The sequence below is a fragment of the Cavia porcellus genome, unplaced genomic scaffold (genome assembly GCF_034190915.1).
Source record: "Cavia porcellus strain 051 isolate PalLab524CR breed Dunkin Hartley unplaced genomic scaffold, mCavPor4.1 scaffold_7, whole genome shotgun sequence".
In the NCBI taxonomy this organism is placed as follows: Eukaryota; Metazoa; Chordata; class Mammalia; order Rodentia; family Caviidae; genus Cavia; species Cavia porcellus.
In genome coordinates this window covers 62,678,768-62,692,088 of record NW_026947490.1, presented here as the reverse complement: position 1 = coordinate 62,692,088, position 13,321 = coordinate 62,678,768, and the positions used below count along the sequence as shown (strand labels likewise).

The 13,321-nt window shown below is 37.1% G+C and overlaps 1 protein-coding gene across 4 annotated transcripts in view; it reads right to left on the bottom strand.

Annotated features, from left to right (window-relative positions):
* Mpp7 (MAGUK p55 scaffold protein 7) overlaps positions 1-13,321 on the bottom strand; it is a 211,763-nt gene that overhangs the window by 78,360 nt on the left and 120,082 nt on the right. For all 4 annotated transcript variants that reach the window (XM_063253710.1, XM_013151266.3, XM_063253711.1 and 1 more), the window contains one exon: positions 2,448-2,525. In XM_063253710.1, the coding sequence (XP_063109780.1) occupies positions 2,448-2,525 (78 nt within the window). The remainder of the gene's footprint in view (positions 1-2,447; positions 2,526-13,321) is intronic.

Genomic DNA, 13,321 nt, shown 5'->3' with positions numbered 1-13,321 from the left:
AAAGAAAGCAGGCCATCAGTCAGTGCTCTTCCTTCCAGGCCTTAGTAGACTAGATTCCAGCCCTGGCTCCCGGCTGAATACAACCTGAGTAATCATACTGGCCAGATCACTTTCTGATTTATTGCAGTAAGGGCAAGTCCAAGCACTTTATCTGCGCGATGGTCTTCCTATGCAGACAAAGGACCATTTGTAAAAGGATCTGGGTTGAGCTCTAACATGGCAGGGGGTGGGGGGTGTCCTGAATGAGGTGGTGAAATCCATGGGGTTTCCAAAAGGCCACAGTAGCTGGGCTGCTTAGGGATGAGGTAAAAAGAACCTGAATGGTCCTAATAGAGTAAATGACCTGAAACTTTTATTATGTTTACCTATACAGACTAAGAAGTCTGTTAAATATAAACCAAGTGAATCATAAACCTGTAATAGTCTGATAACTAAATCTGCTTCTCTGTACTCCATTATTATCATTGAAAATTCCCAGTGGTTGTTTCTGTCTATCTAAAGAAAGGATTGGAACTTTAAAGCCTCATGTCCTCCAGCAAAAGATTCTGAATGTTCTCATCACAAAGAAATGATGTATGTTTTAGATGGTAATCGAGCATATCACATTGCATCTCATAAATAAGTACATTTATCATTTGCCAATTAAAAATAAAATGAAATTTCAAAAGATCTTCCTGTGAAATTTTCCATCAATTTTAGGCTACAGAAAAAGCCACAAATTTTTAAGGAAAAAAAAAGACTCAAATAGTAAAAAATACTAACATTATGAAAGATTCAAAATATCTTATATTTTTAAATTTTAAAACCCTTCCTAAAATGTCGTTAAAATTTCCATTTTCCCCTTTTGTTTCTGCCATGCTGAAAACATTGATTCATGGCTTTGGAAAAGTACTTTTCTCTATGAGAAAATCATTAATAGGAAGTAGAATCAGACAAAACTGATTCATTAATTACACTACAAAAACCACTTTTCCTTTCTCAATGCAATCTTTCTTTTTATAGAATTTTTAAATTACAAAAATGGCATAAAAGGCTCCTTGTATTGTAAGTTATCTAATGTACAATATATTTTAACATTTAAATATATATATGTTGCTCTGATGAGTTAGAAAACAGCCTTACCCTGTTTACGGAGTAGATTCCAATTTTTCATTTAGTTTATCAATTTGTCACTTTTTCAGTGCTGAGGATTAAACTCAGAGCCTTCTACTTGCTAGACAAGTGTTGTATCACAGAGCCATACCCCAGCCTCAGATACTGATCTTTAAAAAGAGCAATTTTCTATTAGGTTTACAGTTCCATTATACTGTTTTCTACTAAGTGCATCCCAAAATGCACAACAGTGTTTTAAAACTACTTTTTAAGGATTTTTTAAGTTTTAACTACTGTTTACTAAGATAACTATACCTCCCTCTTCTCAAAAGTTTTGGTTCTATAATACAAAAGTAAACTTCCAAATTAAACATATCTACTGAACAGAATGTCTGTAGATAAATGTAAAAGGGAAAAAATGCTTGAGGACTAAGCAAACAGCACACAGCTTAGATATTTATTACATAAGCTTTATTTTCTAAATTAGAATATAAAAATATACCAAAGAACACCAACTCTTGAAGATAGCCCATCTTTTTCTTGGTATACTACAACCCTCACATCTTACTAAACAGAATTACAGTTTGCCTTATGATAATAAAGCAAACAATTTTAAGACCAGGAGTCAGCTACAGGGTACCACCGCCACACACTAAGCAAGCAAGTGCCCGTCTTGCCCAGCTGAGTGTCCTGCACAGTTTATCCAGGTGTGCGCTCAATTCACCCGGGGCTGGAAGCTAACAGTGGGCATCGGCAAGCCGGTTCCCCTCCCCCCAGTAGAAAATAAAATTACAGCTACAGGAAATTAACTACTCCATCAATGCCAACTGCTTCTAAAATTTATTTTTTGGTTATGAAGGTAATTTGGAAAGGTCTAATATCCATAAATCATGACGATGATCTATAATCCATTTTAAAAACAAACCTGTCTTTTTATGCATATCATATGCTTCATTCCTTTCCCAGTACCTGTCATTTTTTAGCACTGTCGGCGATATAACCTATCTCATTTGTCTTTATTTCTCTAAAGCACTCCCCTTGTCCATGACTTTCTCAGAAAATAAATGCCCGACACCTTATCCCTCTCCACACAGTCTGAAACCTAAAATTTCTATTACGTAGTTACCAAGGCAGAACACGAGCGGCGTTACATGCACAATTTTCAGAACAGGAAAGTGAATGAAATTCAACATAATAGCGGCATAAGCTCGGTGATGACAGGACTTTTGGAAACATCTGTGACTTCTCCTGGTTTTCACTCCGAGGATCACACACATCTGTCTGCACCGGGATGGCTTGGGCCCCAGCCGGGTGTGCAGCAGACACATCCCTCGGGCGCAGAAAGGCACACTTACGTCATCTGCCAAGGCGGCCGCGCCATGAAGAATGGGCACTGGACTCTGCTTCTCATAGTAGTGGAGTTTTTCATGAATCTGGGAGAAAACCAAAGGAATGTGAGCTCACCTGTGAGCAAACAATTGCATAAAGTTAAACACGGATTTTTATAACAGTAAACAGAATTGAGAGCCCTTGCATTTACCTGAAGTCATGTGTTTTAAATAAACCTAGAGTCCGCGTACATGCATAATTCATCTATTGTTATGGCCAGTGTTTACGATGTGGAGGCAAAGGGAAAAAAATATATTCATTGAACAGAAACCACAGAAAAAATAAATCTTTGCTTTTCCTCCTGAATAACCATGCAAGGTCTCTGAAATATGTAATTTCTCAGATACATCACTTCCATACATCAGGGTCAGCTGTACTCTATTCTTGCTAAAACATAAACTACAAATAAGGGGAAGCACTAAGCTGAAAGCCCTCTCTGACAGGTTGGTGGGCGACAGCCACCACGAGGAAGGACGCCTGCCTGGTGTCAGGTCCAGACAGACCTTCCAGGAGCCTCGTGCTCAGACTCACTGTGTTCCAGTTACTAACCTCCCCCACAGTTAAACTGCAAGCAAACAGAGGCGCTTCTTATGCTTCTGACAACTATGAACACTTCTCAGGATTTGTGCTTAAATAAGATCAGTTTTCATATTATAAAATAAAATATATTAATATATAAATAATAATTTGATGTTTCATTTTCCATTATGAATCAAGAAACACAAAGGGGAGAATCTAACAGAATGCAGCACAAGGCAAACTGAATACCTTCAAACTAATCTCACAGTGCACGTTAAGAAGTGAGAGACACCTTGAGAAACCTGAAGTAACTTTAGTACTTTGCTCATTTCACTCTCACGTAGCTGTCCTAGTATCTCAGACTTCAAAACTCTCTTTCGCCTCTTCTCACACAGAACTGAGGAAAACTGTCCTCCACTATGTATGGAAAAACAGCCGCGCCTCACAATTTCCTGTTTTTAATAGGTATCCATAATAGATTCCTTAATTATACTCAAGGCTAACCAGACTTTCCTGTAAAAGTCTGGAAGATAGATTTTATTTTGATTAGCCAGATGCTATGGCTAACAGAGGATTCTATTACCTTTTTGGCAACTTGGTATGAAATGTAAAGCAGCAGGGAAAGAATTTTGACAGTTATGATATTACCAGGATAATCAAGGCAACATTTTTACTTACTATTTTGGAATCTTTAAACATTTACCATATCAGGGTAATAAAATTTAAGGAATACAAACTAAAAAATAGTAAGATTTGATCTCAGAATGCTTTGAAATAAAACCCAAGGCATACAAAAAGCTAAATTTTGTTAAAATGATTAACAAAAATTAGGTCACTTCAACACATAAGTGCATAGAACACTGACTTATCCTGTAAGAAAGCTCACCCAATCTTACTGCAATTACTTGGTTAAATGTATGCTTCCTTGCTATAACACAGAGGCGAATTTGTTTGGCACTGGGATACCTAGATAGCATTTGTTAGCAATTCTAGCACTACAATCTTTAATGTATTTTAATAGGTTCACTCCTTAGCCTATTTTGCAAATAAGCAGGCACAGATATAAAATAAGTTGCCACACTCCCACAGGTAACAAGAATCAGGGCTGGTTGTTCAAGCTTGCCCACTGGAGGTCAGCGTCACAGCCGTAATCAGCCCTCCTGCCTCTCCGAGGATCAGCCTTCCTGAGGTCCTCCCAAAAGGCTCTCGCTGCTGAACGAATGTGCCATGTACACAGGGAACCACACAGTATGCAGAGAGAAACATTCTGAGTAATGATCATTCACAACAGCTAGGAGTACTGGCAGTTCCTTTTGGTTACTACTCCTCCTCTTTGCTTTCTGATGGTTTTGACTTTTCCTGGATTAACTTGTATTAATACTATAATTATATCCTGAAGTGATATGCCTCAAACACACATGCTTTCTCCACTGACTTCACATCTCCTGAATGACTTTTTAAAATCAGGAGTTTTGTTTTGTTTTGTTTTGAAAACAGATCTCGCTATGTAGTTCAGGCTGGCCTTGAACTCACTATGTAGCCCAGGCTGGTTTTGAACTCACAGCAATCCTCCTGCCTCAGCCACCTGAGTGCTGGGATTACTTAGGTGGCTGAGTGTCTTTTGAAAACAGTTTCACCTTCATCACTGTGTTTAGGTCAGGACCAAGTGAGAGAACAGCCTACCTTCACCTTACCCACCCCTGTATTTTGTACCATCTCAAGATTTTCTACACGTTTTCCTAGAATTTCAAATCAACCTCATGTTGATACATGTGCTACTTTATTAAATAATCTTAAAAATTAAATTAGTATAAAAGTATAACAAATTCTTCTAAATAATTTTGAGTTATTCACTGTTTCTAAAAATACTGACAGAGGAGCCAGGGATTTCGCTTAGTGGTGTAAGTGCCTGGCAAGTGCAAGGTTGTGAATCTGAATTCTAATACCAAAAGAATAAAAATTAGATAAATAAAATACTGACAGAAATTCTAGTTTTTATTAGTATTTATAATATCAAAAGAAGAAAATGATTTTAAAACAAACAGGTGATACTTGTAGACATCACCAAAGGCTTCACAGTGAAACTTTCTGAAATATTCTACAGCTAGATGTCAAGGTGGGCAGCCACTGGGCTCATGTAGCTCCAGGGCACTTGCACTATGGTTAGTGTACTTGGGGAACTGACTTGTTAATTTCATGTAATTTTAATTAACTTAAAGTGAAACATTCACATATGGCTATTAGCTTTCCTATTTGGCACGTGACGGTTTCATGTTACACTCTATAATTTATTGTTATATCCTAGAAAAATTCACTCTGATATAGTTTAGCAACTTTTCCTGCATGGCAACATTTTAGAATCCAGTGGACAGATAGACAATCAAAGAAGTGGCTTAACCATCAATAAGCAAACTAGCACCCATCATAAAATATAAGATACAGCCAAACTTGCAAAATCTCATTTATTTTAACTAATTTCTGCTGCAGCCTTAATAGTGTAGTTCCTTCTCCTCCTCTGAGCAACAGGAAGAGAAGAGGCAAAGGGAAAAAGGAGTTAAAGATGTCTGGCAAGGTAAAGATCCTGTGGTTAAATCAATTTCATATAATAGAAAAACATTCAAAAGCAAAAATCATAAAATGACATGCAGGAGAATTTAAAATACACTATTTAGAAGAAAGAACATTTCAAAATATTTATGTTAGGTTCTCTTAAACAGTGCAAACTGATTGATTCATAAATGCTTGTTTTATATTTTAACACTGTAATCAAAAAAGGTCAGTTATTAAAGATAACTTCTGCATGCATGAGTTCTTAAAATTATTTGCATTTATAAATTTAGCAAGGGAATCTGATGTCAATAATTTTACTAACATATTAGAGGTTTTTTTAAATGCAGCTTCAATAATCAAGGTATGAAAATAGTTTAGTAGCTAGTCCAGGGTGATCATCTGTATTAAACCTCTAAATGATGTACAGAGATGCTACATTAGAAAACTGCCATGGTCTATTGAACTGTTATCAAATAACCCGACGCTGTAATCCTTCTGCTGGTTTGCAGGTATGAAACAGACCCTGAACATAATTCCTCAGGAGTTGAACGGCACGTGTTCTGGAATTAGCATCTGCATGCAGCCTCCATCTATTTTTTTATTTGAAACATGAAAGTAGAGGCGAGGGAATTCTGCTGACTAACAAAGAAAATCAGTAAGAGACAGTGACAACCTAGAAGAGCTGGAAATGTCTAAGTATGCTGTAAAAAACAGCAAAAGACCCTCTTATTCAAAAATAATGATTTGATCTTTCTCCAAAGAGAAAACTGGCTGTCAAGAGAAACAACCCTACCAGCACGAGGGTCCCAAAGCAACCAACAGGGCAGAGGCAACAGTAACTCCCTCTCCAATTTGATGTCACTGATCTCTCTCTTTACAGCTAATTCCCTTGATCAACACCACAAGGGGAAAGAAAAGTAATGAAATGCATGAACCCCACCCTTTTGTGCTCCTCCTTATGTAATGAACTGTGATCTCACGTGGCTGTAAGACGCAGTCTGAATTACCCAGAATTTTTAAAGAATGAATATTCCGTTTCAGCGTCCTGTCAGCATGCACTGTTGTGGCGGTCCTGTAATCCACTGTGGAATTCACTGGCTTACAGTCTATTTGGAACTTATACACCAATTTTCACAGCTGAAACTGACATTTACTTTTGAGTTCTGCCTTCCCCAGATTTAAGCACCAATGTTACAGTCTTTTCACTGTTTAAAACCATGAACGCTTTCTGTCTTTTAATGTGCTCTGAAAACATCCCCTCAGCACTAGAATATTCTCTTCCCCGAAATACTGCATTTCCCTGCAGAAATAACACTCTGACACATTTTTAAGAGGTCCTTTATCACCCAGTTTTATTTCTTCTGACTTACTAATAGTCATTTCTCCATTTAGATGTTTCTGTCTCCTCTATGTATTGCAGAAAATAGTATTTCCTAGAAAACCATTTAATCATTTAATCTGGCTTTTAAAATATTTATCTGGGGGGCTGGGGATTTAGCTCAGTGGCATAAGTGCCTGCCATGCAAATAGGCGATCGTGAGTTCGAAAGCCAGTACCGATAAAAAGGAAAAAGACAAAAAAAAAAAAAAAAGAAAGAAAGAAATATTTATCTGCATCTTCTTAAGCAAAAGACTCTCTTAAAATCATTCATTTTCCTGTTATTTATTTTTTCCTCCATTACTATTTCTACCTCTTTTTTTTCCATCCTGGGGATTGAACTCACAGCTTTGCACTTGCCAGCCAGGCACTTATGCCACTGAGCTAAATCCCTGGCCCTATTTCTTCTCTACTATATCTGTTCTTTTTCTATTTCTCACTTTGTCCCTTCATTAGACTGGTATTATTTACTATTCTCTTAAAAGACTCATTTTCTAGATTATTTTATTACTTTTGTTTTCTATTTTTCTATTTTTATCTTAATACACCCCTTCTTTCTTCATGCAGCTCAACATTATTTAAAACTTAAATAATGATATACAAATTATGAGGAAGCAAGATAGGTAGGGCCCATCATTCTGAGTCTTGCTCATTTATAAAATACTGACTGAAACATTTCCCATTCTAGGGAAAAGATTTCCAGTTTCAATTTAAAAACAAAACATGACAAGCATGTGACTGTAACCTTTCTACTTAGAAAAGTAAGCTAGGGAAGAGATAAGAATACACATGTGCAAATAAATCTATTACTGGGCACTGTTTTATTGTACTTCAGAGAAAATTGCATTTTTACAAATATAAGTTTTAGATAATATTGTTCAACCTAAGCTTTTATCAATTTAATTTGTGCTCATACATTAGTACCATGTAAAAATAATCAGCATAAGGGACAAACATCCAGATTTTGCTACTAATAATGATAAGGTGACAAAGGAAAATAAAACCACAATGAAATAGCATACTTCTCAATCAGGCAGTGTTTCTAAATTTCTTTTTTTTCTATTTTAGTCACAGTATACAGTGCATGATTTTTAACCTTTAAGCATTCTTAAAATAGTCTATTGATGTCCCATTTTTGAAACTTTAAACAGTTTTTAAAAACAAAACAATATGTGATAAATACCTATACAACCAGCATCAAAAGCCAACAGAAATTAACCTGATATTGTGGATGATTTATAAAATAAATCATAAAAGATACAGCCAAAGACCCGCCCTTCCATCCTTTGCCTTTCTCTCTCTTCCAACAAATCAAAACTTAGGCTGAAGTTGCTGAATATATTCCCATGCACATTTTGATATTTTAGGTTTTATATATATATATATATATATATATATATATATATACACACACACACATATATATCCTATAAATATATATCTATACACACACACACACACACACACACACACAATACGTGGCTCTTGTTTCTTTGATTATATCAATATTTGTTTCCTTGGCAACCATATTTTCCACTCAGTTTTATACTGACTATAACTAGGTGGGTATAATCTAGTTGGTTCATTTTAAGCTGAAAAACATTCTATTAATTAATAGTGATAATAGATCCACTCTGTGGCAAAGGGCACTGCAGTTGTTTCTACTGTCTCACTGTCGCACAGCACAAGAGTGTTCCTGCCTTGGGGCAGACGCCCACAGGAGAGCGGAATGCTTTTTTCTCTCCTCATTTCTGATAACCCAGTGTGATCAGACTTTCCACCCATCCAATGGCTACGACAATGGAAACATATAATGGCTTTAGTATAGGTGCCACCAAAGCAAGCATCCACAAAATGGTTTTAATTTACATCTTCTCAAGCCTAGGCCTTGTGGTCACCTAACAGTCTGCAAGGCAGAGGCAGGCAGCTCTTTCCAGCATGAATCCTCTGCTTCCACAGTCCCTGAACCTCAGCAGAGGCAGGCACTCCCGGTCACCAGCTCCACCTCTCCACTTGCTGGGGCTGTGTTGGTCACCGACAGAGTCCTCTAGCACGTGAGAAGGGGTGTGCGTTCCCACACCGCCTGGAGCTGAAGCCTCCAAAACAGGGCGCATTTCCTCCGAGCTCTTCCTTCCCGCCACTCTGAGGCAGATCATCACTGGACCCACGGTGACCACAAAACCACCACCAGAAAGAACTGCGCCTCCAAAAAACCTTCTGGAGGAAGGGGACACAGCCATCTGGCACATTACTGAGTGGGTACATATTGTATAGGTGTACTGAAATACCGCATCATACTTCATAAATACATATTATTACACATCAATAAAACATGTTTACAGAGAGGGAAATACTAACTACACTGATTCGAATATACATATACAGGTGTATGAATAACTATGATACTATAACTCATACATTTGGAAAATTAGAAATTTTTAAATGCTCCTGTTACTTTTGTTATATCTAAGCCACTATGTTTTTTGGAGTATTTGTCAACTGTTTATTCTATATTAAATAATTCTGTGGCTCTGGAAACAGAGGCTGCTACCGCAATGCAGCCAAACATATCTTGCTTTTCTTTATGGCTGTACATTTTGCTCCTTAAGAAAACAGTCCTTATGCTAATGTCAGCAGTGCTGTTATAACTTCTTTAAAGTATTCCAGATTCATTGTGTACACTAGTTTTACCTCGCCAAGAGGTTCTAACTTTATCTTTCCCAAAAGGACAGCACCACCTAGTCTTTTTCTCTCTTTTCCTTGGCCAGGGGAGGGTGGATATTTATACTGGGGATTGAACCTGGAGCCTTATACACACCAGGTAGGAACTCACTGACTTTAACACTATTTAAAATTCCCACACAGCTGGATGCAGTGGTGAGCATCTGTAGGCCCTGCTTACAGGGAAGGCTGAGAATCAATTACATCTAGGAGTTTAAGGCTAGTCTGGGCAATACAGCACAAACTTGCCTCAAAAACTAAAATAAATGTAATTATTAATAAATTTTTAAAAAACAAAAGTATATAAAACTCTCACACACAAGTGTTTATACCTGGACTTTTTGTTCTGTTCATTGATGTGTGCCTCTTTCAGCCAACTATCATTATTTTTTTAAATGGATACACTTTTTAGCCAGTAGAGTGGCACACATCTATAATCCCAGCACTGGAGAGGCTGAGGCAGGAGGACTGCTCTGAGTTGGAGGCCAGCTGGGGCTAGAAAGTAAGTTCTCCATAGAGAAACTCTGTCTCAAAAAGACAGGGAAAAAAAAACTTCTTATTCCTGTGTGCCTATTTTCAAATATATTTGTCCTCTCTTTCTTCTAATGATCAAGACCTTCTTTTTCTCTCATATCACTTTAAATATACTTCCCAAAGGCTACAACACTGTATTGTAAGGCTTAGGTTTTACCTTGCTACTTGCTACGCCTGTCTGTTGGTTGTAGCTCACGGTAAAACTACTTTCTCAAATGTTTTGTGTCAGTACATCTCCATATAGCTTTCTAAAAAGGAGTTCTGGGTTGGTGGTGTGTCTTTTCAAGAATATTTTTTGTGTCTAATGAGTGGACTTGCAAAATGTCCCGAGGCACTTCACTAAAAACTTCATGGTGCAGAACTCCTACACTTGGCAGATAGAGCTTCAAGTCTCAGACCATGACCCACCAGTCTGCGGTCACAGACTCTTAGAGTAGACATTTTTGTTGATGCTGTTACTGTGGTTCCTACCTAGTCCCAGGAAGAGACAGCTGCTTTCTCATTTCCCTAAGAAAGTAGCCTTAAAAAAGTCACTGGTCTGTGTGTGTGTCCCGGTACCAATTTCCCACATTTGCTTCGCTCACATTTTAGGAGCCCAGCCCAGCCCACTTCCCGCTGAGCTTCGGCCGTTACCAGAACAGAACACAGTTTACCTTTCATTTCTGACACAAGGCGGTTTCCCCCACTTTCCTTCATGCTTGTCAATGCACTCACAAGAAGCTTTGCCAGTACTAAGAACTTGCATATATGAGCATCGGCTTTGCTAATAGCTAAGAAAGAAAGTCACTGTAGAGTAATGAATCTATTTTCTTCCAAAACATGCTAATAGTACTGGGTGTTGAACCAGGGGGTGTTCTATCACTAATCTACAGCCCAGAGCTTTTAAAAAAATTGTTGTTTTGGGGACAGCACCTCAATAAGTTGCCCAGGCTGATCTCAAACTTGCAATTCCCTGTCTGTGTCAGCTTCCTGAGTAAGCTGAGGCTACAGAAATGTATCACTTTATGTGGCTTTAATCAATTTAGATACTGCTGAAAACCTGTGCTTTCTCTAATATTCATAACAAGGAAAGTCTAAGACTTACTAATGAATAGAAAATAGTAATACCAAATAGTTTCCCTAGTGTAAGAAATGATAAGAATACATAAAAGTATGTTGTAATCATGATTCCCAATCATATTGGTTTGAAGCCATATAATGTTTTCACTCATTAATTAGAATGGTTTTAATCTGGGTTGTTCGATTTTATTGTCTGTGATAGTACAAATAGCTATTTTGAAGAAAACAAGACATCATAATAACTAGTGCTGATTTAGTATCATCTTGTTTTGAAGTCCCATCAAGCTGTTGTTCATCTGTTTCCATTGGTTTTAACATGTTGTATCTTATTATATTTTACTATATGCGATACTATAAACAAAATTTTTTATAGGCAAAGAGATAATATAGAAACCATAGCTCGTTTTCTGTTAGCTGGTTCTAAATACTCTGTAATTCTTTCATTCTCTTGAATGGCTTCACATTGTCTTGTTATCTTTGATGCTATAGTATACGAAGTTATATTCAAATAATTCAAGGAAAGAAACACTATGGTGACTATTATTATGTCAGGTTATCCGGTGGTGAAACACAATGATGCTTAAATTGTTCAGTTCTGACCTGTGTTGTTCTGTTACTATGCCCTCTTTTATCTCAATCTCCCCGCTTTTTTGTCCTTTTTTTTAAAAAAATTAATTTATTTTTTCTTATTTTTTTAATTAAGGGAAAACTAAATTTAAAAATAGCAGGATATAGTAACTTTTTTATTTTCCAACCTGATTTGAACCCCTCTATTGTCCTTCCCATCTTGTTCTGACTGATTTTACTAAGTGTGTAGGATAGAAAACCATGTTACTGAGTTTTTGTTGGATTACTGGACAGAACTGTCTGCAATCTCACTGTATGAATGTCCACTTTGTATGCTTTAATTTTGTAATTTGGACAACTGTTTTTAAGATGACAATATGTAATCTATTAACTAGTGATTTCTTACTGTATATTTTTTTTTCTTGAAATTCTGTATTACTTGTACCCTTTTACTGCTTTTTTTTCTCTCTTTAAATAAAAAAAAAGAAAATAGTAATAAACTAAAAAATAAAAGAATGTATGCAATTACTCAGAATTTCTACATTCATGTAGTGGGGAAAGGCCAGGTTAAGTATTTAATGTAAATTACCTCTTGCTTTTTAACAAGGCAGAGGTCAGTTCATTTATGCAGCATTACTGTGAAAAGGAGTAGGATCACTTATTCTCAGGAGAAGAATTCAGGTAAATTTATTTTTGAACTTTCAATTTATGTTCATTTGGCTTGTGAGATTCAGGCAGACATTTCTGCCTGGTCTTAATGTTTTGTGTGCACATGTGTGCATGGTGTGTGTCCGTGTGTGCGTGCATATGCTGGGGAGAAAACCCAGGGCCTTGTGCTTGCTAGGCAGCACTGTGACGTGACTGTGCCACGTCTCCACCAGCTCAATGCATTTTTTTAAGCTGAAAACAATAGTTCATTTAATTTGAAATTACTCTTTGTTGCTACACCAGAGATACTTACCATGCTTTTGTCCTTTGGCCTTCTGCATTACACAGAGTGTGTGACTATGCTTGTGTTCATAAGCACAGTTAAAAGCAAATCTGCGAGGCTGTAGCTTCTCCATCCCACAGCCAGAGACAGATAATAACAGTGGCAGTAAAGCCTTCCTATAGAAACCATGAGGAGCAACCGTCACTGTGCCTTTGGTTCAAGCCAGGTTATTGGCAACATCTCTGTTACTCAGGCAGATGAATAATTCTTACCAGTGACAGGCTTGTAAAGCCTTGCAATATATAAACACCAAAAAACAGTTGAAGCTAAATTTTTTTTTTTTTTTTTGGTCTTTTTCATTTTTATCGGTACCAGGGATCGAACTCAGGACCGCCTGCTTGCAAGGCAGGCACTTATGCCGCTGAGCTAAATCCCCAGCCCTGAAGCTAAATTATTAAAAAGCAGTAAGTTGCCAATTTTCTCATGTTGGTTAAAAATGTGGTATTTGTATTTGAAATCACTCCTGAGAACATTTTCTAAAGATAAAGAAAGTAGCCATGACCTGTTTTGGAATGTTTTTAG